Source organism: Acanthaster planci, linkage group LG04 (genome assembly GCF_054643075.1).
Source record: "Acanthaster planci isolate LZ-2023a linkage group LG04, COTS_SCS, whole genome shotgun sequence".
Classification (NCBI taxonomy): Eukaryota; Metazoa; Echinodermata; class Asteroidea; order Valvatida; family Acanthasteridae; genus Acanthaster; species Acanthaster planci.
In genome coordinates this window covers 23,100,524-23,126,665 of record NC_141780.1, presented here as the reverse complement: position 1 = coordinate 23,126,665, position 26,142 = coordinate 23,100,524, and the positions used below count along the sequence as shown (strand labels likewise).

The following is a 26,142-nucleotide window of genomic DNA, read 5'->3' as shown; positions in this document are numbered from 1 at the left end:
CATTTGTAGCTTATTAATTTGAGTTCACGACGCATGTGACTGCATAACTTACTGTACAATATACCGGTAACCGTGCATGTACAAAACTGTAGCAAAATTATGTACGGTAACAACTGTAACATAAACAATGCACATTCTACAGGAATGAAGTGTACATTTGTCTCCTTTGTAAGATGAGCAACAAGGCTTTAAACAGATCAGAATCCTTTTCATGTTGAAATGCACATCACGGTTCTAATTAAAATTGTTCCTGGCAATATGGTCTCCATGTTAATGGTTCATGATACTGGTAGTCCTGCATGTATACTCGTAAGTTCTAAGCTTTTTTTAAAATAATGCTTAATAAAAATCAAATATTGGGGTACATGTTACTGTACGTGTTAAGTGACGAAAACGTTAACAAACTCAATAATATTTTATGTTCAATTACGTGAGCAGACTACCAGTAATAAAAGTATGTACAAACAGTTCAAATTAATGTGTCAACGAAAATGTAAAGCCGTGACTATTTATGTTCTATACTGACTTTAACCTCTCTGAAAACTTGCTGACACAAAAACTTTTCATATTGTTTAGTATCAGAAAAATTATCAGTCCACATGATGATGAATACAAGCATACATGTATGTGTACATGTACACAACTACTGTACGTACATGTACATGTATTCATGTAGGCATTGCATGTTTTTACTGGACACAGGGACATGCAGTGAACCCACACAACAGGGTAGTACCTGTACAATCATTAGATTTCTCAGAAACACACCACAGGTCACTCTGTTGACTGAAACCCAAAGTAACCTCCTTTTCTTTTCAGTTTTACAATGCCTTTTGTTTTCATACAATGGAAAGACCCGGCAGTCAATCCATTGTTCAATCTTTGATCCCCTGTGGAATTAAAAACAATATTCACACTCAGTAAGTTTTAGTATACAAGACTTCAGGTCATTTACTTACACTGCTTACACTACGGTATATTCATAAATTTGCTGAATGGAAGAGCATTATACATGTACTTCCATGGAAAAAAATCACTACAAATGCCATGAGCTGAGATGTACATGTAGAGTACACCAGATAACAGGGCCATGATTTGCTCGGCTAGTGAATTTGTTGATTTCTTTCTTTTCCTCGTGACTTTGGACAAGAAATGCATCCCATGGGCCAAGCCACCTGGCACTGTCAATGTACATGTATGTACCTGTACGTACGTTTTCTATAAACCTTATATTTGACAGTGAGTCATATTCTGGAGGCAGGTCTACTCTCTTAGGAGGAAGGAGACATGGTCTCTCTTCCTCTGTGGTTTCTTAAAACATCATTCTTCATTTCTTCATTCTCATTTCAGAATGTACATGTGATCATTGTTTGATGCTGCTTGGATAGCTGGAGAGGTACTTAATCAAAATGGGTTCCGTTATTTTACATGTACATGTATTTGTAAAAAATAATTACAAGTGCTTTATACTTGTACATGTAAGTGGGTCTTTCTTTTAATATGGGGTCCAATGTGTATTTCAGGGACATCACAATTATCATGACCATTTAAAACAAGACCAGTTTCACTTTCCCGTTTCATTTTCATATGTATGTGTTGATCACATTACATTCATTTACCAGTACATTAACCCTAACCCCCTAGGGTGTATGTAAAATCATATTGAAACTGGAGGATTTGGGACTGTTAGGGTTAAAAAAAGTTGATTTACACAATAATTGCAAGGGAAAACCTCATTATTTCTTACTGTTTTTTCGATATTCTGTGTGACTTTTTGATGACCTGTTTCATAAGACATTTCATACCACTGGCAAAACAAATAAATCGTTTATTTTCTGACTAACCTATCAACAGAGAGGTAAATTATGATATCGGATAAATCTTCAAATGAAATTCATTCTAATTGAGAATGTAGGTGCCATCATAATCTGATATAACAACGTAACACTCCATTCCTCCAGTTGTTACCAAGTTAAAATCATCTTTGGCTGTTAAAAAAAAAGCTGTTGTGATTCATTTTGAAAACCTAAAATATCAACTCTAAGTACCCCAAAAATACCTCCTACTAACTCGTATCTGAGATCCCAAACATTTCTGAAGATATCCCTGTCAATTCTCGTCCAAAAATATTTTGGTTACTTGCGAAATCATTACGTTGTAAACAAAACAGTTTGTACAACTTCCAATGTTTGCCCAAGTCGGAATCATATCGCAAGCCTGCATGCGCTGTCACGTGATCGTCACATCACACAGACACGCCATGTTCCCGCCATTCCTTCATCAAGAAATTTTTATCAAAGTTTTCGTTACTCATACGTTACGCTGTGACAAAAAGTTACCAGGAATGTTTCTTCTCAAGACATGAAGAAAAAATTTACCTGAAACTCAACTTATTTGCCGAAAAAAGAAGCATGATAGCCACTTTAAACTCACAAATAAAAATGAGCGTATGGAAGAAAGGAAACATTTTTCCCCTTCAAATCGGAAATGCTTGTCGTTAAGCTGGAAGTCCCATTTTTTCATTTTGCGAGTTTACCTGTATGCTAATGTCCATTAATAATGTCACGACACACCGGCCCAGCGGTCCATTTACAGCGTGCCATGTAAAGTCCGTACACGTGCGCCAGCAACTGTCTTGTGAGCAGCGGAACGTTTGGTGGCTATGACCACATCAAAACAGTGCAATGTACATTACGCCTCTCGGGAAACAGTCACCAGTGTGCGTGTGCCGCGCCGACTCGGCATGCTGGTGCTATTTTGCGAATGGTCCGCTAGGCCGGCGCTAGCCCTCAACATACATGTACATTAGCATGTACAGCTCGAATCACAAAATTGGATGTGGGGATTTTGTTGAACTTTTTGGCATAAATGCTTCGTGACATCAAACTTTCTTCGCGTTTCACTTGCATAAAAATGTGAACTGGCATCTAATTGCATGTATCTCTGCAACTCTGAATTCTTTAAAGTTTTCTTCATTATTCAGTAAAGACAGAAGTTATGTTTTTAACTTTCGAGTAGGCCAGTGAGTGGATGACACATTTTTATACCCGTTCAGTCATGACAGTCCAACATCGTTAATAACAGCATTTTAAATACAAGATTCTCCTTCAACAAGAATTCTTTTTTACGCCTAAATCCTAAATATTTCTTCATTTGCATTATAAAAGGTTTCTTTTTTTATTCACAAATGTTGAACCCTATGCAATATGTGCAATGTTTGGTGACAATTGTAATTGTTTTATGACATCAAAATTGCTTCGCATTAATTCCCATTCAGAAATATGGACAGGTTTTAGAGTATATTTGTATCCCTAATTCATTTGAGATCTCTATTCATTGACTGCAGACATGAAATGTTGTCGCCATTGTTAAACAAAATCTAATGCAGTTCCCAGTGTAAATTAATGTTTGTATTGAGACAGTTTTCACATGTGTAACAGAGAACCGGTTTCTCCATTACACGTGAAATGAGTCATAAAGCTCTTCAAACTAAAAACTTCAAAACACTTCATGTTTCTGGCAAAGGTGCACAAGCTAAATGACATGCATACCTATGAGCTGTGCCATATATGTGTAAGGTCACAATACTGGCCAACTTTCATGATGCAAAAAATGAACTTTAATTTATCAGATGATGTAACCATTTTCAAGCTATGTTTGCTTGAGATTATAGTTGTACATGTATTTGAGAGATAAATAAAGATAAATAATTCAGTGTAAATGCGAGTCTATAATTTTTATTCACGTTGAAGAGCAAATTTTAGTTCAAAATGGCGCCCAAAAATGGGACATTGCTTGAACAAAATTTAATGAACTCAACTACTTTACTTATAGCTCACGTATTTTATCACAATGGTCATATTTTTTGAGTTAAGCAATGAAGTAATATTTTGGCCCTTTACAAAAAAAAAAAATAAATAAATCCACGCTCCAAAATGGCAGCTGAACCTGCGTTAACGTTCGTTTCACATCGTGTCCACCACACCATACCATGACGAAAAGGGCCAGAATCATCATTTACAAGCCTCACCCTTACCTGTAAAAGCCATTTTTATTCGAAATGAGCTTAATAAACATCGTGTAAAATGTGTGCTAGACCATAATTACCCTCGAGGATGAGAAAACATCAGCATATCGATCGCGATAATTTTCGTGTCCATTTTGTAACTAACGTAAAATGTCCACATGTTTTAACTGGTGATCAACGCAGTCTGACTAGCGGTCGTACACGTGCAATGGTACCCTGCATGGATGACCTAAAGGTCAATTGTTTTAGGCTCGATTACGTCTTTTCCGAGATAAAGCTATTTTAAGCACCGTGTCCACCGCGCGCCGCTTTCGCGTCTCTGTGTAACGAACGGAGAAAGTTGCTGCGCGCGACAGCTTTCCCTCCAACAATCAGGAAAAGAGCAGCCAATATCCGGAAAAAGAGCAGCCAAAAGGTTTGTATCAACTTAAATAGATTTTATTTTCTGTATTTTTTTGTGAAAAGAGGTCAGATGGCATTGTAAAAGGGAAGATTTTAATGGATAGTCAGTGGGTGATTTTTGGGCTTTGTCGCGGACCGCTTGGATGGTTTCGTGTGAATCGTGTCCATGTTTAACGAACGGAAGAAAAAAATAGTAAACATCTGAAGTCCCGCTTGAAATTGCAAAACGACAAATAATTTACACTTTTTAAGCTAAAGTCCATCACAAAAATGAACAAACTTAATGAATAGCCTTGCCAAGTTCAAGAAATCATCAGTGTTTCACGTTCGTTACACACCGGCACTTTCGACTTCGCCCCATTCGTATTAAAAGTCGCCCCATTTGTCATCCAATAGTATGGGGGCGAGTTCGCAGTGAATTAAAAGTAAATGGAGCGAAGTTGATGTAACACGTAGGCAAGTGATGTTTACACAGATAGGGGAACTTGCCTTTGTGGAACCCCTGGGGTCTTGTTAGAGTTTTTTTTTATGTTTCTACAAATCAAGCCACTGCCGGTTATGTTAAAAAATTGTTCTATTTGAATTTTATTTTTCTTCTATCTTATTTCAGAAGCCAGAGAGGAGAAAAAGATTCAATGGTTGGATCAGATTATATGTCTGTAGATTCACATGTCCTTGTGAAAGAAGCTTTAGTAGTAATTAAATCAAAGATTATTCGATTTCAACCATTCCTGTTGCCATTTCTGTAATTTCAGGACCCCACAAGAGCCTGCCGATCGCCAGCTCACTCCAGGGGATATAGTTGTAGACGCATTTGAAATTCATTTAATGAGATGTGCCATGTTCTTCAGATGGGATCGTCAGTGTATAGCCTCCATAATGAAATACAGTTTTTAAGAAACAAGATTAGAGTGAAAAATAAAATAGTCATTGACTCAATTTACTTGTTCCTCAGAATTGTTTAATGTTGCAAATGGTGCACATTTAAATATACATACATGTACTTAAGTTCACAATGTCAAAGATTTCAACTTCTGTGAAGCTCATGTGCAACCTTCTTGCATGCATATACATGTAGGGCATTTAAAAATAGGCTGAAGTGGCTTATCAGATATGTAGATCACAGAGATGCTCCCAAGAAATGAAAAAGCATGTGCATGTATTAACACCTGCACATAGTAACATAGGCAATTTTCTGAAGGTGAGGCAACTACCTTGAGGGCTCCAGTAAAGCAAGTCATAATAAACTTGTCACATGAAATGTTAGCTTTGATTCGAAATTTTTGGTGTCCGTGTCATTTTTGTAACTAACGTTAAACTACAGGACAAAGATCTTTGAAATTGAGGGTATCTGTTCTTTGGTTGTCAATGATAATGTCCTCTTTGAAGTACTTGCAAGCTTCGCAACCAGCTGTTTTCCTCAAGTCATCAAACTGCAAATCATTTAAAATTGTTGTGTGTGAAAAAGTACACTTGTTAACGTTAGTTACGGTGTCCACCTTATTAAGATATCGTAAAATTAGTAACAATTAACATTTTTTTTAAAGATGACTTTCAGAAAGGAGGAAAAGCTTAACCACAACAATACAACTCCACATTGTTTTTCTTTGACTTTTATTATTGCATGGTTGACTGCAAAGTGGACACCGTAACCAACGTTAACTTATGAGGCCCCTCTCTACAGAAAGCACTGCACGGAAGAAAATTTCTTGGGCCGATTATCTTCCCATTGCTATTTTCTGATAGAGGGTGGTCCATTGTCATAATTTAAAAGTAAATTAAACACTTTTCACTAGATTGAATTTTTACCTATGTGTCCCATTTTTGTTGGCCAGTATTGTGTCCTTACACATATTTGCTATTTAAGCAGCTTTGTGTTAAACCAAATGAAACTTTGCAAAACAATTCAAAAAATAGCCAAAAAGTAAATTTTGGGGGAAAATGTTGTCCATTTTTATGACACCTGAAACCCTATCTAGAAAAAACAACTTGTGATGAAAATACATAGTATGTAAACAAAACAAAACTGACCACAGTTAAAAAAAAAACCTTTGCTAACAAAAAATGACATGCATAGAACCATCATATTTGATTTCTGTGTTACACATCAAATAATTTGCTGCACCACTGCACAAATTGAGTCTTATTCATAGCAAAATCATTTACATTTTTTGCATGAATGTATCAATTACATATAAACAAGTTTTGAATTAGTTCAGACAATTTTGATATTTTGACCACCATGTCACACATTTGGCCCCCTTTTTAAACGAAAGACCCAATTACTTGTCCTGTGTCACAACATTCCCAAATTCAGTTTCACTGAGTAACTGAAGACATGTGCGACCTATTCTGATATCCTCACACAAACCCACCAAATATGTACTGTTTTTCTGACAGAACATTGTTGTTGTAGAGCATCTGTATTTGAATTTTTAGACCTGCTAGCAAACTTCTTTGTCTTGCAAATAAACATTCACATCGGTTCAGAGTTTATTTACACTAATTTGTCATCTCAAAGATCGATACATGTGTGCAAAGTTCACTCATACGGGCCTGCATCTACATGGCCAAAGCTTGGACTCTCTTGAAATCATGTCAAGCAGTGATTAGTCAGTTAGTAGTCTGATTTAAAGGGGTTAGAGTCCACTTTGGTGGATTAGCAAATATTTGTTGCAAGGCTATCAGAGGCAGCTGGGCTTTACTTTGACCATTAACTCTAACAAATCTGATGTTAGTCAGGAACATTCACTGGTTGCTAGTGACTGCCTCTTTACACTTAACTACAGTTAATGGAGTGCTCTGATGCAAAGGGTGTGGTAAGATAGGAGTGGGAACTGACACCAAACCCCATGTGGGGAGGGGCCCTAGGGTCATTCAATATTCCACTACCCACCCAATCCATACATGTAGTTCTGGTTCATGCATCACATACAGTACGTACAGTATGTAGATGCAGGCCTACATTTACATGTACATGTATGTGCAACAAAATGAGAAAAGCTGAACATGACACGAACAATTCAATTGGCCTAAAGAAATGCTACATGTAGGATATGAAACAGATTAATAACAAACTTGTACACGAAGATGTAGACCATTAATATTTACATTTACACACAAGTGCATGCATTTTATTCTGCTTGGTGTAAGCACTGCCCACTATGCAGAAATACACAAGTGTACTGGCATATGTACATGTGGGACTTGGACGTGAAAGTGCTGTAAAAGAGAGTGCTGTAACAAAAATAGATGAACATACGTGTAGTCAATGGGAGAACAGCCACAGATGTGAAAAAAGAGAGCTAAATGTATATCGAGAAGAACATCATATCAGGGAGTGCTGTAATGGGAATTTGTACACGTAGTTGCGGTACGGCACTCAACGTGGCCATCACCATGCATAATGTACAATATTGAATGAAACATTTATTTTAATGCTGTCATTCTTTACAATCAGCAAATATGATTCACATTACTTAAGTACTGAGAATATGGCCATTAACTTGAGCAACATTACACAATGTATCATTTTACATAAATTAGATGACAACATTTAGGTTTGAGGTTAAGCAAGAATCCATTTGTACCCCAACCTATGGAGAGACAAAGAAAACTAAGCAATCTAACATTGAATGAGCAATATTGAATGAGCAAATATCATTTTTTTTTAAATTGAAATTGGGGGTTGGTGGGTTGAAACAATTTACATGTAAATTTAAAAACATCGAAAATTTTGAATGGCCCCGTAGTAGTAACCATAACCAAGTAATTAATGGGGTAACATGTACATACATGTACGTGTGTACATGTAACCCATCTCTTCTATAGTGCCTTAATTTAAGTTTTACCGGTATATGAGTAGGGGAACAGATCTCTTCAGCCACAGAGCAGTTTGCATTGTCGTTGATGCCCATTTGTTAGGCTTTGAGAGGCAAAATGACAAATTTGATTATTAGGAAGGAGAGGCCATTGAGTGATCCTGTCAGTAATGTCAAATTACAGGTCCTGAACTTGAAGTACAAGATGAGTAGGGGATTTAATAAAATGACGAAGACTGAGAAGACTAAGAGAACTACATTTACAATAAGCATGGTGCTGTTGTCCAAATAAATCGGTACTACATGTAGATGCTGTCATCTCATGTCATTATTTCACAACATGGATTCTTCAAGTTCACAGCACTGATGATCTGATGTCTTAAAATTGCCAATTCAATAAAAAATTTATGAGTTAACAACACATTTGAATCAGATGGAATTTTTGAAATTAATTTTTTCAAATGCTGTGCGTGCACACATGACTCTTAGTATTGGAAAATGGACTAAGAGGCCTGAGTGTCAACACTGTCTTCAAGTGAAAAACGGCTTTCTGTTTCTTGTCTTAGTAAGTATTTAACCTTGCAGACAAACTCTGCTAAACTTTTCCACTGGCTTATTCAGTGATGCATTCTTATGTGTTGTACATACCGATATGGTACAAAATGTATGTGTGGCATAAACTGTAAATTACATACCAGTACATGTACACAGTGAGAAATATTAACTAATATTGTCAAATGAGTACACACTTGTGGCATTTGAATGTGCATGTAAATTGTAAGTTGGCAGGTACATACCAGTATGTATATGTTTACCTTAAAATTTTCAAAAATGGGCATTTTCGTTCAAATCAACACTATCCATAAATGGTTACGTTAAAGTTCTTGGGCCACTGGCACTCAAGGATTGAAATTTCAGTCCAAAACAGTAAGTCCTTTTGTTTCCTCTTTAAATTTATGAACAAGTACATGTAGGCCCCCCTTCATGTTTTTATCATTAACATTATTCCCATTAAACCCCTAACCTTTCAAATCTCAATCTCACAGATACTGAAATTTCTTAACAACAACAAGTACGTGTACATGTAGTGTGAGCTTCTTTTGTAAGGCATAGGCCTAAATGTATGTCACCTCCAGTGATCTCCAGTAAATGAAGTAGAGAGTAGACACAAATCCTAATCATTAAAACAAACCAATAACTCTCAATAAATACAGTTTAGACAGTCTAGTCATTAGCTTTGAACAGCTGTGATATCACTTCACACCTATAGTTGACTTGACACCTTGACTTTACAAGCTATCATCAAGGTATCAAAGATTGGTAAATCGTAGCAGGTGCAGAGGTTCAAGTCAGGTTAGGCTACCTGCTGCTTTCCCTGTTTGCAACCATCTAAGTAACAGTACTGATAGTAACAGACTGGCTGCATGTACTGTTCTACGGTACATTCTTATTCTGAAATGCACAAAATTTATCTGACATTGAAGTCTGTCTTCACTGAAGTTGGAAAGAATGAAGGCTACAATGTACAATGTATATTGTACACTGTACCAGTACATCACAAAACTTGATGTAAAGTATTAACTACATTGACGGGAACTACATGTAAACTGTACAATGTAGTCACAGGCCTACTGGGGTACATGTACACGTACAGTATATGTACATTTTACTCAAGCACGATTCAACACAAACACACAATTATTCATACAAGACCTTTAAAAATCCTGAGTACAAAGAGCACATGTCATTCCACAATCAGCAGGGAACAGACTGCATAACTTAAGCTGTCATTCCTTTTAGGAAATGGTGTTGGATTATTTGCATTTTTTCAGAAGGTTGCAAAAATTAGCGGTATCAATTTTTCCCCAATTACATGTACATGTACATGTATGTGCCTGTGTACACATTTAAAAGTACAAAGTAGCAATTTCCCTGACAAGTACCAGCAATTGTCAGGTATGAGTAATAATACTTCAAATAAGTTTTTATAAACACTTTTTCAGATTTGCTAAACGTAATATAATTTATTTCCATGTTTCACAGAGGAGTCATTTATTAAAAAAAAAAATGTTCTGGGGAAAAGATGCCAGAAGCTCTCAAACAGACGTGTGTACATATACACCATCTTCAGTAGGTCTCCTTGTTAAATGTTAAACTGTCATTCAACTTTTATCCAAATCTGTGAATGGGTGTGTTTTACTGTTTAGGTAATGGTGTGATAAAATGGTAACAAAAGACAAAATTGTGGATGACTTGCTAGAAAACATTGGCCTTGCTGAATTCAACAACATAAAAACGTGGGATGTACCGTTGGATTTTCAAAATTTGAATAATGAACAAATAAGCTGTTGCTCCTGCTGAATTCAACTGGTGTAAGTAGTTTTCTCAGGGTATTGTTTGGCTCTGTTTGTTGGTTCCAAGTATGGCATCATTTCATATTTTCGTAACTTCTTAGTCCAAATGATTCTTATTCAAGCTGAAACACTGGCTGTGCAGTGTGCACATCATTTATCAAAGACAAGTAATTACTGGATCATGAGATCTGCATGTGAGACAAAACTGCAGGTGAATTGGCCCAGTTTGTGAACAATGAGTGTAGACTTAACGCTTCAGGCTGGTAATGTGTCGACAAATTACCTTTCTGTTTGCTTTAAAAATTTGACCATTCATACATGTACATTGAACTTTAAAGGATATTCTGCAATGTACATGTTGGTATCGGTACATGAATGTACCCATCAGTTCCTGTCTTGATAAAGCATCCTATCCAATGTATGCTGAGGGGAAATCTAACCATTCACAAAAAGAGCAAAATGTTCACCCTTGAGGAAATGGCAGCAGAATATGTATGTCTACTAAATATATATGTCTTGGCATGTGCTTGCCATTAAAATTTCCTTCTGAAGGGATGAATAAAACTGGACTCCACTGAGACTCTACCGTACATGCAATACACAACAGCAAACCCAATTTTCTGACAGACAAAAGCACACGTATTCAAACAATGACTAATGTACAATGTATTTCAATTCACAGGTACAGCACTTCAGGAAATTATTGTATTGAATAATTCGAAGAGACACCATACCTAACTGCAACGGTGCTGTACTACATGCTATATGTACATATACGTGTACAGTCTTGAACTTGATGAGTGCATGCATTTAGCAAATCATGACAACCTACTGGCTGAAGTGGTATGTAACACACAAATCACCTGTCGTTGTGCCACTGCAGTAATGGCTTCTGAGACTGGTTGCCAAATTACACCATTTAACAACACCAATAATTTAAACAAAGTCCCTAATTAATAATTGGTAAATAATGGTGTCTTTCTAAAATACTGTACACTTACATTTAGGAAAAGCTACCGGGGTTAACCTACATGTACATGTATACTACAACCTACACGTACCTTGTTTGACTGTTTTCAGGTGCAAAGGTGCACGGCCAATATGTGCCAGAAGAGCCTCGATGTCCCACAATGTAAACCCAGGTAGTTTGTGCCCATTCAACTCAATCAATAAATCATCTGTATGCAGTTTGCCCGAACGTACCAGAATCCTGTCGCTGCGGACATCTGCAATGTAGGGGAACAGCCCATTCTCAGCTCCGCCTCTAACGGTGAAATTGGGACTGCCATCATCCGTTGGAGAAACTACAATCTCATGGATATATTGGCTCCAGTGTTTAGGTGGCTTGGTCCCCTTTTTGTTGTCTTTGGTCATGGTGATAAGCAGCGATGTTAAACAATAAGCCTACAATATGAACTCCAAGAAGTGCACTTGAGGTAATGCACAGGTATCCTTGTCACTTCATTCATGAGATGACAGTGAATCACTACCTTGCAATGGTCCACTTCCTACAGACAAAAACAAAACAAAGCCACAAAGAATAATGTTATACTGTATCTATTTGTACAACAAATTTCCATGTGGACCACCACCAGATACCATTCTCAGGCGTATAGCCTAAATGTAGATGCCATTATCAGCAACCATGTAACTACTGATATCCACTTGACAATGGCTAAGATCAAACCCTAACCCCCAGGGACGATTGAAATTCTGCATAACCTTGTTGGGTTCACCATATACCGGTACATTGCATTTTGTACTGCATTTTTGGTAACTTTCAGTCAGAAAATTTTAGAAGTGATATTTAGTAAATACTGTAACAGTTCCATGCATCCCAAAGATCCAGACACTGAAGAAACAATACACAATTTTCACAGATTTTTTTTACTGTAGCTACAGTACCGGTTCGAGTAGCAAAATGTCAAAGAACAAATGATAAAAGTCATTCAAAAATAATGTTTTGGTTTATGTCACTCAGAGTGGAATAAAATCAGTCTGGAGGCGTGAACTTGAACTGGATGACTGAACCTAAATCATGTACATGTACGTACACATGATAAATAGCCTAAATATGGTAAAAATTCATTAAAAAATTATTTCAAACACTGTTATCAACCCTCCCCCCAAAATTAAAATAACCAATCTGTTGCTCTGGACGAGCATGGAGGTTGGAAACCATGACAGTACCCCCACTGCAGGGCCCCGGAACTGTGGGGTCTGAAGTCCGCCCCGCTCCCACGAACGTTCGGGGCGGACGTCAGCGCGGGGCGGACGTCGGACATTGTCGGACCCCACCGGGCCATAGTTCTGGGAGTAGGCAACCAGGGGAAGAGCATGTTCAACAGGCTTGGCACAAAAGAATAGCACTATTACCGTGGTTACTATCTGGGCTACCGTAACTTACTTTATTGGATTTTTCCTCCGGTCAAAACTGCGTGTAAATTCCGGACTTTGCCATGTTTGATGCAATAGTACCCGTACACCCCATAAATCTACTGCTGGCATTTAACACGCGTGACATCAGCAACTGACCCACGCAGAAATTACACCATTGTTCCCAGCAGCTGAGCCCCATATTTGCAGCATGACTTTACCGTTACGTTAGTACTTCTTTGAACTTACCTATCTCATTTAAATAATTTCATTTCATTTGTTTCCAATGAGTCATTCGGCGTCAGAACAGGGTGTTCCTCTTTCAAAAATGTCCGTTTGATGACATTATTTTGGTCATTCAGGGGTAATCGCTGGTTCCAGTGTCACACCAAATGTATTTTCAATGCTGTTGTTGCGAGATTCCGGGTACCATCAGCTTGATTGTAGATAATACTGGTACCCTGCGTTACACACACAATAAAGAAATACATCACACAGAACACCGTTTCATAGTAGACGTAAAAAAATTGAAATACACAGAGACTGTGACAAATCTAGATCATCGATCGGGAACTCGCGTACAGCTTGAGCTCAGGTTCTGTAAAGCAAGGCTGTTCGACATTTTTCGTAATCGAAGAATCAACGAATTATTTTTTTTTATGGATTTGTCCTCGCAAGTGAATCTTAATAGAATTCAATTGAAGAAAACAAAAGTCATTACCATAGAGCCATATATGGCTCTGTGGTCAGTACATGCTAACTACAAAAACTGAAACATGGTAATAACTGAATGATTTGGAAATTATTAATTATTTTATTACTACAAGAAACGAAAGCTTTGTAATTACAAAGCAGAGATATTTCGGGAATGCCAAATTATATTTCACTTTAAAAATATTTTTATTGTTTGTAATACCATGCACAAACAAAGGCACACCAGCTTCAACAGCTAGCGAGTCTCTCTGAATTCGACTTAGGGAAAGGGGAAAGCTTCAAAACTTATCTAGTTCCTGCATGGAGGAATATAGACACAGTCTGTGTATTTTATTTCTCCATGGTTCTCGCCTCACTCTCCAGCTTAGCATCAACATGAAATGAAAGATATCAGTGCAAAGTATCTTTTCCCAGTCCCCGAGCCCAGGGCAAGAGTAGAGCCTGCCTGAATTGGGTAGAATATTGGGGTCTACAGACGCCAGGTACCAGAACCTATACGGACCATTAAATCCGGCTGGTCCTGATTGCCATAGTGTTGTTAAACTTTTCTTTCTTGCATTTTGAGCAAAAAATTGATTATTGATTTATCTCAGTCATTTTACTTCGATCAGTTAGGCAGCGCAGGAAAATAAATTACGGTGGTGCCCATAGGTAAAAAAAACCTTCTGTGGCATGCTAGTTCACATTTCTGCCAACCATGTACTTTGCACTTTCAACCAACGCATTTTATAGAGGGCGATATAACAAATCAAGAGAATACAAATAAATGGTAGAGGGCGCTAGACGTAGCCGCAACGAGCAGGCCGGGCGCCGGCGCGCCCGCTGGCTATAGTGCATCGGCTGAAAACCGTCGACGTGTCTGTGTACTATACCACTCAAACTGTTGGTTGGCTGTGTAGTACATGATGTATCGATATCTGTTGGTCCTTTTGTGTTTTGTTACATCATCAGCGATTTAAAAAATGGCGTCTTTGAAGGAGATGTGTGAGGGTCTTCCTCTTGATCCTCTGCCCTCTGCCAGAACAAGAGATAACAACATAGCTCACGCTCCTGTGAGAGTGCCCAATCTTACACCGGACGAAGAACGGGTAAGTGTTTCCGAGAAGTGTCCTTTCTCGTGACCTACCGTCTAACGTTAAAATGAACATAGTGACTGAAGGCGTTCAAAACATTCTCTGGTCAGTAACGTTCCTTCGGGTCGTCATTGTTGGATTTGATTGGTTGTTTAAGGGGGCGTGGTGTAGGCGGGAATGAGTACGCACGCACTTCTACATGTACAGTTGTATGTCATGTGATTTTATTCCTCCACCTTGACTATTCTGGCGTCATGGATGTCGACGGATGTAACGAACCATGTGGAAGAAACAGGTCCCTGTCTAGACATCACTTTTTTCTCTCTGCACAGCGGTGTGGTAAATCAGCCACCATCATCAGAAAGGGGTAGGCCTAACAATATCACGAAAAGTCAAATTTACCAAGGAAAATATTGAAGCACTTACTCAGAAATGCAATTTTCTCGACCAGTTTCATGTCCAAATGTTAAAAAAGGCAATTTGTAGAGTCCAACTTAGGATATCACGTGACGTCTCATTGTCTGTGTATGGAGCCTGGAGGTATAGAACTCTTTCTGAGTGTAATTCTATACTGTTATTATCTTACAAGGACTGCATGCTCACCCTTCTCTCAGTCTCCTAAAATTCATTCTTGTGCTGAAGAATCTATTCAATCTTCTTCAAAGTTTAAGTTCTTCAGACAAGAAAGTATTCTTATTTTTGCATAGCCTAAACAATACAGTAAATGTCTTAATGTGGGCCCATGGAGTCAAGTTACAATGACATTAAATATCTGCTTTATTTTCATTTGTTGACAGCTTGCATTACAAAATGCACTGCGTTATTTCCCACCTGAACTTCATGATGTCCTGGCACCAGAGTTTGCTGAAGAATTGCGAGAGTTTGGTCACATCTACATGTACCGCTTTCGTCCAAATATTGAAATGAGGTCTGTCATATTGGTTTTGAATTTATTTGCATTAATGCACTTTGTACTGCATAATTTTGTTTGCTTATATTATTATTGCTCAATTTGTCTTCAGTGTGGGCCTATATTTTCTCCATTCAGTGACTGGACCCACACGTGAAGTAAATTATACAGATACTGCTACTAATCCAAATTTCCCTGAATTTACTCTGTGGCTATTTACTTGAAAGCAAACTTAGAAAATTGATTTAATAGCATTGCATCTTTTTATACTAGAGCTATGTTCTCCATAAATTGTTGTGGCTTTCCAACTGTATGTTGTATAAATTGATGGTGTTCAAATGATTTCACAGTTCCAATTAGAAATGGTGTAGTACAGGTCAACGACAGGTATAATCATTCTACAAGAAGTAGTGACATTGATTACCATTGCAAATGCTGTTTTATTTGGGATTATTTTCCAGAGCGTATCCCATAAACGATTATCCATGCAACACACGGCAAGCTGCAGGCATCATGCATATGATCATGAACAATTTAGACCCCCGGGTTGCTCAGGTAAAAACAACATTACAAGCAGTGCTCTCCGGGCTATGGTTTAGGGTGGGACAATTACAAGTTTAAATGAAAAAAGTTCCAAATCCATCCACTGATTTTCTCAAACGTTTAAACGGAACTGCCCCTTTGTAATAGAGGTTTGACCTTTTGATGGATGGAATCTACCTTTCCTTTTTATTGTAAACGATGCCTGTAAAATGTAAGCTGATTTTCGGAATTCTGCTCGGTCATATCAAAGAAATACCATGAATTCATCACCAGAACTTTGTGTCAACTATTTACATTGTATATAATTGGTTGTGTTAAAAGTTTCAATGACATTATGGTCATGGTGTGACATTCTCATATCTAAACGGTATTCAAATTAAAGGGAAAATCCCACCCTTAGTTTTAGTCTGATTTAAAACCAATAGGCATGAGTGAAAGTTATTCAAGATTGTTTTCAAGAATTTTTATGTCGTGTTTTTCATGTTACATGACAGTTTCCTCATGAGCTTGTTACCTATGGAGGAAATGGGCAGGTATTCTCCAACTGGGCACAGGTGAGTAAACCTTGTGAGAATAGGTATTTCATTTACATAAGTCATTTTATTTATTGTCCTTTTTTTAAGCTGTGCCTCCTTTATCCCGATTAGAGCCCAAATCTTCACAAAAACAAAGCCCTGAGCAAATGTTTGGAATACATGTATTAAGAAAAATGACAGTGAAATACAATTCAGTGTGTGTATGTAGTAAATAGTAAAATATTTATTCCGGATCACTCTTCTCAACTTAGAAAAGTCATTTATGAAATAGGGTTCAGCCTAAAAAGTGTTTGAAAGAATTTGTCTGTTTCTATAATATTTTTTCAAGTAATGTTTTATGCATCTGATATCCTCTACATATTTTGCTCTTTATATTTTTTTGTAACTTTTTTTTTGTAAAATTCTCATTGACAATCAACAAAGGAAAAAACTGAAAATTTCTGCCCCCAAATTTTCCAGTGCCCGTATTTGAAGACTGCAAGTGTTGAAGTAATCATTATCTTTTTATCACCAGTTTCGTCTTGCAATGCACTACTTGTCTGAAATGACAGAGGATCAGACACTGGCATTGTACTCAGGTCATCCGATGGGGTTATTTCCTAGTCATATTGATGCACCAAGGGTTGTCGTCACCAATGGCATGGTTTGTGATTCAGTGTCATTGCAGAAACCTACTTGTCAGTATTGCATCCATTAGCCCTTGCCACTTACTCACTTCAGTATAAGACCATAGCTTTGTGCAAGTTGCACAGAGTAGGCAAAGTTATAATTATCCTGCCATTTTTAAATCAAAAGCTTTTTAAAATGCACATGTCAAATTAATGTTGTGTGTTCTCAATTGTATGTGTAATTTTTGCATCAAAATTAGAGTAAGATCCGAACAAGAGACATCCTAAATACTTGCTGCAGCATGCTAGGTGGTCAAAAGTCTGAAGTACTCTGAATTTCCAACGGGATTCATTAACCATAACCTTCCCCAACCACACAGAATTAAACAGTAGTAAAGTGTTTAATTCTATGGGGATAGGTCTGGTAGGCCCGTAACAGCTGGCTTTTGCATTGGGTTTGGCATACCTCAGAAAAACAAAGTCCAACAACCTCCATGTACATAGTCCTATATGGGTGTTTAACTTTGTGTGAATGGAGAAGGTTAGGGCCAGCAACCCTTGGGGGTTAGGGTTAAGTATGATCAATTTTTCTCATTTAGATGGTGCCAAACTATTCTTCAAGAGAGAATTATGACCGACTGTTTGGCTTGGGTGTCACTATGTAAGTCTATTGATATTCTTCTAGCTAGTAATTATGTTCATATAATATGGATTGATGGATACAATAACAAATCCTGTATTTTATCCCTTCATACACCTTTGATTTTAGTTTCCTATTTATTGAAAATATAAATTACCATTGAAAAGTTGCAAATTTTTTTGCCATCTTCTGATTTTCCTCTAGGTATGGCCAGATGACTGCTGGAAGCTTCTGTTATATTGGTCCACAAGGCATCGTCCATGGAACAACGGTAAGACAACTTGTGTTTTCAAAGTCCTTGCTATAATGTGATTAGCTGTGTTTTGAAATTGAACCTGTTGTCAGTAAGGGGCATGTAGCTACAATAAATATTGTTAACCCTAACACTCCTCAGTCCTCCAACAGGTGAAGGATTGAGGAGGGTTAGGGTTAATGTCTGATTTTCTTATGTAAATATTGATGCAGTGTTATTCATGTAGTTTTCCAGATTAATAGATATAGACACCCAATCTGGAGACAATCTGAATTAGTGCTTGGGTTATGGACATTCTTTATACATTGATCGTACTGCAACATACAGATCACTGTGATGAATGCTGGTCGCCAGCAGCTGGGGACCAGTGATTTGAGAGGTCGGGTCTTTGTGTCGTCAGGTCTTGGGGGTATGAGTGGTGCTCAGGCCAAAGCAGCAGTCATCTGTGGCTGTATTGGGGTCATTGCGGAGGTCAGTAAGGAAGCCTTACTGAAAAGACACAAGCAAGGGTAGGACAGTTTCATTTCACTTCTGTTGGTAATTATCTGCCATATTCAGACAAAAGATTTAAAAGTCTCAGGAAAGTGAACTTTGCAGTCTCTATTAAGTCTCTGCATATTGGGTTTATTTACAAGCCAAAGGCCTACGTGTGTAATAAACGTAAAACAAACTTATGGTGCCATTATGGAAAGAATTTTTTGTATAAAATGTGCTCAGTATGAATAGTCTAGCATCTATAACTGGTCCCTTATTGCTGTGATTTCTTCTCTTTCATTTTTTAGGTGGGTGATGGAAGTAGTTGACAGTTTGGATGTTTGCATTGAGAGGATCAAGTAAGCTCATTTAGATGACTAATACGTTGTGTAGCTCTGCAGGTGTTTTGAAGTCATCAAGATCTTTACTCTAATATTGTTTTTAGTTAGTAAGAGCTTGAACAAAGAAATTGACTTCTGGGGACTTAAATCTCAGACTAAAAGGCATTTGAGTCAGTCTTAAATCCCTCAATTTCTTTGTTTGTTCTCATATTCATTAAAAACGGAACCTGTTTTCCCATTGTTGTAAATTTGACAATGCACGAATTTGTATTGTAATATTTTATTCATTTATTATTGTTTTTCTAATTACGGCTCTTTAATTTGCAGACGAGCAAAGAAAGAAAAAACACCTCTCAGTATTGGTTACCATGGAAACATTGTGGACATTTGGTAGGTGTTCAATTTTTAGATGTGTTTTCTTTTAAATAAATTCAAATTAGTGCATTCAAGTTTAGTCCTGGGAGACGTTTTGAAGGACAGAATGTTTTGTTTGGAAAGGTGTGTCAGTTGTCATTTGTTCAGAAGAGGGATATCATTTCGAGTTTCTCATTTTTGTCCTATAATGAGTAAAGTTTCACAATCTATAATGTCCAGCATGGCTGGGCCTCCACATTGTTGATCCCAATGGATATTTTAAATTACAAAACTAATGCAAAAGTTTAAGATCCCATCAACCATATATGATAAACCCCTATCAGATATAATGATCCATCCCAACCCATCAACTTGGATGATTCCATTTCGCTAACAGGGAGAGAATGGTTACAGAGTATGACAGCACAGGTGAGCTGTTAGTTGACCTAGGGTCAGACCAGACCTCTTGTCATAACCCCTTTAATGGTGGCTACTATCCCGCACAAGTGAGCTTTGATGAAGCTAATGACATCATGGCGACAGACCCAGTCCGATTCAAGAACTTGGTCCAAGAAAGGTGGGTTGTTCAATCAAACTTTGTGTCTACATTTAAACCTTTTGATGGATTGGTTTTGTTGTTTACTCTTTTGTCATCTATTAATGATGTCTCCTGTGAATCCTTGTCTTATGCAGCTTGCGTCGTCAGATCGCTGCCATCAATAAACTTGCTGACCGCGGCATGTACTTCTTTGACTATGGCAATGCGTTTTTACTTGAAGCAAGTCGAGCAGGTTGGTCATAAAGTCTTTAATCATATATCTAGCGTTTGCATTTAAACAGACCAGAGTCACATGAAAACAATAGAAACTAAAAAATGGAACACAAAAACTTTAAGATTTTATCCACTTTGTCACATGTTTAAGCATAACACGTCTGTTTCCAAACACAGTGATTCTTAAAGCTTGGGTCCCATTAACGTGGTCCTTGTTTTCTGGGTTCGTATCCATCCACAGGTGCCGATGTAAAGAAGGAAGGGGACCAGACTGGTAATAGGTTCAGATATCCGTCCTATGTTCAAGACATCATGGGGTAAGATACTTTCCTCTGAATTTTTCCAGACCAAAACATTCTTGATGAGGTGCGTGTGCTTTGCGTGTGCCATTAAATATAGTTTCTATCATTTTGAATCATACTTTTTCATTTGTTGTTCCTTCAGTGACATATTCTCTCTTGGGTTTGGTCCCTTCCGATGGGTCTGCACATCCAGTGACCCCAATGATCTTGCCACCACTGATGAAATAGCAACGACAGTCCTGGAAGACTTCATCAGACAAGGAGGTAGGTGTCCAACATTTAATTCAATTTCAGTCAGCAACAATTTGCACCCAGGAAATAGATGAGTTCTTTTTATTTTGGAAGTAGGCTCCATAGATGGCTAGTTTCTGGGTAACCCCAAATTCCCCTGTGAACACAATTAACTTTTGAAAATAGAGGTTTTTATGATTCTAGAATGTCAAAATGATCTTTTAATATAAAAGAAATTTTAATATTTTTACAGATATATATATGCTTCAAATATTCCCTCCCCACACAGATAAACTTGCTACATGTAATCATGTTTCATCATTAATCGTGTCTATCGTTCATCCAAGAGGCCACCTCATGTAGGTGATATAAAAAGTAGACAGTATGCAAACCTAGCCTTAACCTAGCTCTCTACCAAGCCACTGACATGTAAATATTCAACTGCTTTAGAGGGTGTAGCAGAATAAATTTGTTTTGCCAAAAACTAATCGTTCTGAACTTTGTAATGTCTCTTAATTTAGTTCCAGAAACTACCAAACAACAGTACGAGGACAACATTCGTTGGATTAAGGAAGCCGCCAAACACAAACTAGTAAGTTGATACTAATGATGTGTCAATCGTACATTACTGATAATAGATTGGCAGTTATTAGAAGACAGAATAGTGATAGGTTTGTTTGTTCCAAGACATAGTGGGGCTTAGATGCTACATTTAGTCATCAGGTAATTGTCGTCTAAGACTGAGTATGACAGTGCTGAACTAAAATTTGGCTTTGAAATTGCTTGCAAAATTTCAGTGCAAAAAGACCAATGTTTTACACAGCAAGTAGCATTTTGCTAACCATATAAATTTTTTTGTGCTTGGTCCCTGGTAATCGGGAAAAAAGAATATTTTGGTTCAGGGATTGGGGCAATGTAAGAAATGTCATCATGGTATTTTTCTCTCTGCCCTGCTAACTTTAGGTTGTGGGTTCTCAAGCTCGAATCCTGTACTCCAATCAGCGTGGTCGTATGGCCATTGCATCGGCTTTCAATCAAGCTGTCAGTGAGGGTAAACTCCGTGGCCCAGTCATCATCAGTAGAGATCATCATGATGTCAGTGGTACTGATAGTCCATTCCGTGAGACCTCCAACATTTATGATGGCTCAGCTTTCTGTGCAGGTAAGTTTAGTTCTGTACCAGTCATTTTAGGCAATGAAGGTATAGCGTAGATGTCATGAGTGAGAGGGAGGCTTCTCCCACCTCCCCCCCCCAGGAAAAAGAAAAGAAAAAGAGGGATAAAAGAAAAGAAAAAGAGGGATAAAAGAAAAGAAAAAGTGAAAGGGCATAAATGGAGGAGAGGGGATGAGAACTACCACGTATCATGAAATACCCCAGATTTGAGCCTCTGCCAACTTTAATGGTTTTAATGTCGGGGGGCTAATTTCATAGTGCTGCTTCAGTGAAAAATTTGTGTGTAAGCGTGAAAGAACCTTGCTTGACAAATATGCCACCAGCCAAACTTCTGGTAATATATATTGTTTTGGAATGGTATTTACCTGTCTTTTGGTTAGCATGACAATCACATAGAGTTTGAGCTGGTAACCTTTGTTTATTAAGCAAAGTTTTTTCACGCTTAAGCAAATTCTGTGCCTAAGCAGCTCTATGAAATTGGCCCCAGTTTGCTGCTGAGGAATGCTTCCCCCCCCCCGGAAACTGGTGACGCCCATGTAGGACAATGCCAATATTAAGCATTGTATGTGAAATGCAATCTTGCATGTGATGGCTCAATGTCTAACAGTGTTTCTGTGTGTCATTTCATTTACTGACATTCATTGAGAACAAATCTTGAACTCTCTTTGTATCCTGAGCAACATAACACTTGAACACAATTTTCTCTATGTTGTCAGTAAGTGCACATGCTAAGGTGCGTTCCATTCTTGAAAAGACTCTTAGGTTTGTCAAGGCCTCCTTTTTGAGAATACAGGAGGAAAATCACCAAGTGCCAAGTACATTCACTCAAGTCTTGCCCAGTGCAGCATGATGTGCCTGGAAGCCAGTTCATACATGAACACGTGTCCTTTCCATAGAGAGTCCTTAATTTGGGAATGTATCAAAAGGGAAGTTCATTTTCATCTTAGAGAACAGACTGAAATGTATGGGAATGAAAACTAAATTTGAACTACTGCAGATATGGCCGTACAGAATGTTATCGGTGATTCCTTCCGTGGGGCTACTTGGGTGGCCTTACATAACGGAGGCGGAGTAGGTTGGGGGGAAGTTATCAACGGAGGTTTTGGCTTGATGCTAGATGGGACGGAGAGAGCAGGAGAGAGAGCCAAAGCCATGCTAGCTTGGGATGTCACTAACGGGGTAGGTGTGGCCTTCCTGGCCAGTCTTGTATCATTTAGAATTTAGCATTGACGTGGTTCTAATCAATTAGAGTAATAATGTGCATCTATTAATAATAACAACAATATTAGCATTTATCAAAGTGCTCAAATCCTTGACACTAGATTGAGTCACTGATTGTTAGTATCTCTGGTCATTTGACCATTAAGCATTCCTAAGACATCTCGGCTCCTTGAGGAGTATGCTGCTCAAAGCTGCCATTTTAGCTACAAGTTGTTAGTATATTCTCTGTTTTCACTGGTACCCGTATATACTCCTGAGTGAGACAGACAAGTTGTTAGTATAATCTCTGTCTTCACTGGTACCCGTGTATACTCCTGAATGAGACAGACAAGTCGGCTGAAGCTAGATTCAAAACCCAAAGCCGAAGATCAAGAGTTTAAACCCTAACCACTAAGCCACATGTTCCTAAATACAGATCTAGCTCTCACAGCATAATGCCATGTTATTATTGTTCCTCTTAAATGGACTCTCAAGCATTGCTGGAATATCTCAGTTCCTTAACCACTTGCCGCCGGGTGGTTTGAAAAATGCAGTGCACATAATCAGGACTTTTCCAAGATTTTCAGTTTTCAAAATTCTTCCAAAATTCATCATTTCATTTAATGGACATTTACACCCACACGAATTACTGTCTGGTGACCACTCTAGTCTGACAGACAAAATCTATTGATGCCCGAGGATTTCAGCCAGGCCTGCAGCCTTGTAAAAAGAGCCCAGATTGTGCGGTGTTATAACTTTCTTTTCTTCACAAACCTGGCACAGTGCGCTGCTGACCTCTTTTCAATAGAGGCCAGATTAGTGTGCAGCAGTGCTGTGCGGCTCATTGCTGCAGTGGTGGAGCGCTTTTGTCCCCGGTGGTAATCCGCTCACTCTAAATGCCTCAAACCGTGGTATACTGTTTCAAAACAAGGCTGACTTATCTCCACTAGTAAGAGTGAAAAAATGTTGGTCATGCCCATCAGCCTGGTCTTTTGTTACAAGGCCCAGTTCCCTTTGTCCCATGTTGGGTTCCCCGGCTCCGTGTATAAAGCCTACATGCTCAAAAACAGGTCCCCTGGCAGCAAGTGGTTAAAGAGGGCATTATTTTGCTGGAATCATTCATTGTATGGGTCTGTTGATCGCATCTAAGTTCTGAGTCCGATTCGTTGGTCATTTGTATTGTCTAGGTTGCTCGACGAAGCTGGTCAGGAAATACGAAAGCCCAGGAGACCATTTGCCATGCCATGCAGTCCAATAGTAAGCTGAAAGTGACCCTACCACACAACGTCCAATCAGATGTCTTGGACAGAGCCTTTAGAAACTAACCCAGCTAGGTTTCCAGATCATGATCATGCCGAATGTTACTAGAAACTGGTCACATAAAATGTGACCATTTCGAAATATCCAGCATTGTGTTGAAATTGCTACATACATAATCCTCGTTATTTGCTTGTGTTGTATTTAATACCATTACAGACGTTTACTTTTATTGAATAAAAACTTTCCTGCCATCCATGCTTGCTCTACATTCCTGCAGTGAATTTGTTTGTCGAAGAGACACCTGCTTTCCCATGCCTCTTGTATAGTATGACCGTCCACATTTGATAACCATGTGAACCACACTGGCTTTTCCTACAATCATAGGCAAGATTGGACACCAACTATGGCTTTGACCACTGGTCTGTCGATAACCAGCAGTGCGATTAGCCCAGGGTTTGATTCGAAATGGTCATCTAGGTGGTCTAAACCAATATTCATGCAGCACTGATTGAACTATGAGTAACTGTGGTCATTTCTAAACCTTGCCTTACTTTTTGTCAGTAGTCGGATTACAGCCACATTTATGAACCGTTAAAAGTGAGATTTTAGTTACCCTGCAAAACCTTGAACATAATGGTGAACCAAGGACGAGCAGTGTGACCATTGTAATTAAATGGATCTGTTAGAGCAGTGCACTAGCATTTCTGCAAAACTGTCAAGAGTGAGAAAGATGTAAAGTATTCTTAAGAAAATAAAGCCTACATGTACACTTCCATAAATTAATTTACAAGTACATTAATTCTTATTAATTCTAAGATGTAGCACAACGGTTCCGTGTATTTTCCTGGTTGTTGGTTTGAGCTGTGTAGTTAGAGAAAGCTGGTTTTTTGGGTGATGGGTTCAATGAAAAATTTAACGTAGAAATGAGTCAATGTATGATGGGAACTTTGTAGAAAGACTTTAGTTTGAATATTTGAATGATTTTCAGGATTAGTTTGAACTTTTCAATCTATTAAAGTTGCTTGTAGTTGTAGTTTAATGCATGCCACTTATTGCTTTTGTTTATAGTTTCCAACTGATACATTTGCGTTGCTATTTAACATTCACGGAGAAATCCAGCTACCCAGAACCAAGCATTTAAAAAAAATTTTGGTTGAAAATTTTGACATAGTGGATACATTGTATAACTTCAGTAGAAGATATTCAGGAATGTTAAAAACATCACTGGATTGAAATGTTTGTTTCTGCTGAATAAATTTCTATTTCTAGTGGCTTAACTTAAAAACTCAAAGTTCTTCCATGGTAAATATAACTTTCTATTCCACGGTGATAAATTTCTGAAATTGATCATGCAGGATGTTTTCTAAGATTAATTATGGTACAAAACAATTTTATGAGGTGATAAATGGAATGTTCCATTTTACAAGGTAGATTGAGTGACAACTCACTCAACATACATGCACCATTTTTTATGCTTATTCAAACAATATGGTACAGGATGCATCCTGTCAAGTAGAAGCTGGATTGTAATCAAACTTGTAACCGATGTTGCAATGTCTGTCACTTATTCAATTACAGAAAACAGAACCATGTCTCTGTAAGCTTATGCATGGGTTGCTGCTGGTTGTTGCATGGGTTGCTATGAAGGGTATGACATGCATTAAATGGTTGACTTCTTTATATTCACATCAATGGATCTTGTCTTCCTTTACAAGTGTGAAATTAATATTATTTGTCAAGCATAAACTGAAATGTTGTCATTACAACTCTTCTGTTA

The 26,142-nt window shown here is 38.0% G+C and overlaps 2 protein-coding genes and 1 long non-coding RNA gene across 9 annotated transcripts in view; 2 read left to right on the top strand and 1 right to left on the bottom strand.

Annotated features, from left to right (window-relative positions):
- Positions 1-13,384, bottom strand: part of LOC110983413 (membrane-associated guanylate kinase, WW and PDZ domain-containing protein 2-like) — a 67,010-nt gene extending 53,626 nt beyond the window's left edge. For 4 of the 5 annotated variants that reach the window (XM_022242667.2, XM_087135995.1, XM_087135996.1 and 1 more), the window contains exons 1-2: positions 13,230-13,384; positions 11,666-12,112 (exon numbers count right to left, since the gene is read on the bottom strand). In XM_022242667.2, the coding sequence (XP_022098359.1) occupies positions 11,666-11,978 (313 nt within the window). In that variant the 5' untranslated portion in view covers positions 11,979-12,112; positions 13,230-13,384. Of the gene's footprint in view, positions 1-11,665; positions 12,113-13,011; positions 13,202-13,229 lie in introns of those variants that run through there. The other variant, XM_022242658.2, reaches the window with a different exon arrangement.
- Positions 3,578-5,709, top strand: LOC147799510 (uncharacterized). The gene is made up of 2 exons (XR_015425052.1): positions 3,578-4,442; positions 5,040-5,709. It is a non-coding gene; the product is annotated as an uncharacterized LOC147799510 (long non-coding RNA).
- A 1,111-nt stretch (positions 13,385-14,495) lies between the features above and the next one.
- Positions 14,496-26,051, top strand: uroc1 (urocanate hydratase 1). Of its 3 annotated transcripts, none has more exons than XM_022244749.2 (18): positions 14,502-14,782; positions 15,565-15,695; positions 16,139-16,232; positions 16,715-16,774; positions 17,271-17,399; positions 17,964-18,025; positions 18,209-18,275; positions 18,585-18,766; positions 19,040-19,090; positions 19,400-19,462; positions 19,824-20,003; positions 20,120-20,217; positions 20,440-20,515; positions 20,643-20,764; positions 21,253-21,323; positions 21,695-21,893; positions 22,903-23,084; positions 24,293-26,051. In XM_022244749.2, the coding sequence occupies exons 1-18, from the start codon at positions 14,657-14,659 to the stop codon at positions 24,428-24,430; spliced, it is 2,031 nt and encodes a 676-aa protein (XP_022100441.2). In that variant the 5' UTR covers positions 14,502-14,656; the 3' UTR covers positions 24,431-26,051. The 3 variants fall into 3 exon arrangements, with proteins under 3 accessions (XP_086991901.1, XP_022100441.2, XP_022100450.2); XM_022244758.2 differs by lacking the exon at positions 14,502-14,782 and adding an exon at positions 14,985-15,134; XM_087135775.1 differs by lacking the exon at positions 22,903-23,084 and having other exon boundaries at positions 14,496-14,782.
- The last annotated feature ends 91 nt before the right edge of the window (positions 26,052-26,142 follow it).

What these genes read in the sequence shown, in the direction of transcription:
- uroc1 (XM_022244749.2), top strand. Translation starts at nt 14,657, where the DNA reads ATGGCGTCTTTGAAGGAGATGTGTGAGGGTCTTCCTCTTGATCCTCTG. An exon ending in TTGTCGTCACCAATGGCATG is followed by an intron (nt 17,400 to 17,963) that starts GTTTGTGATTCA and finishes TTTCTCATTTAG; the next exon opens with ATGGTGCCAAACTATTCTTC. An exon ending in CTGAAAAGACACAAGCAAGG is followed by an intron (nt 18,767 to 19,039) that starts GTAGGACAGTTT and finishes TTCATTTTTTAG; the next exon opens with GTGGGTGATGGAAGTAGTTG.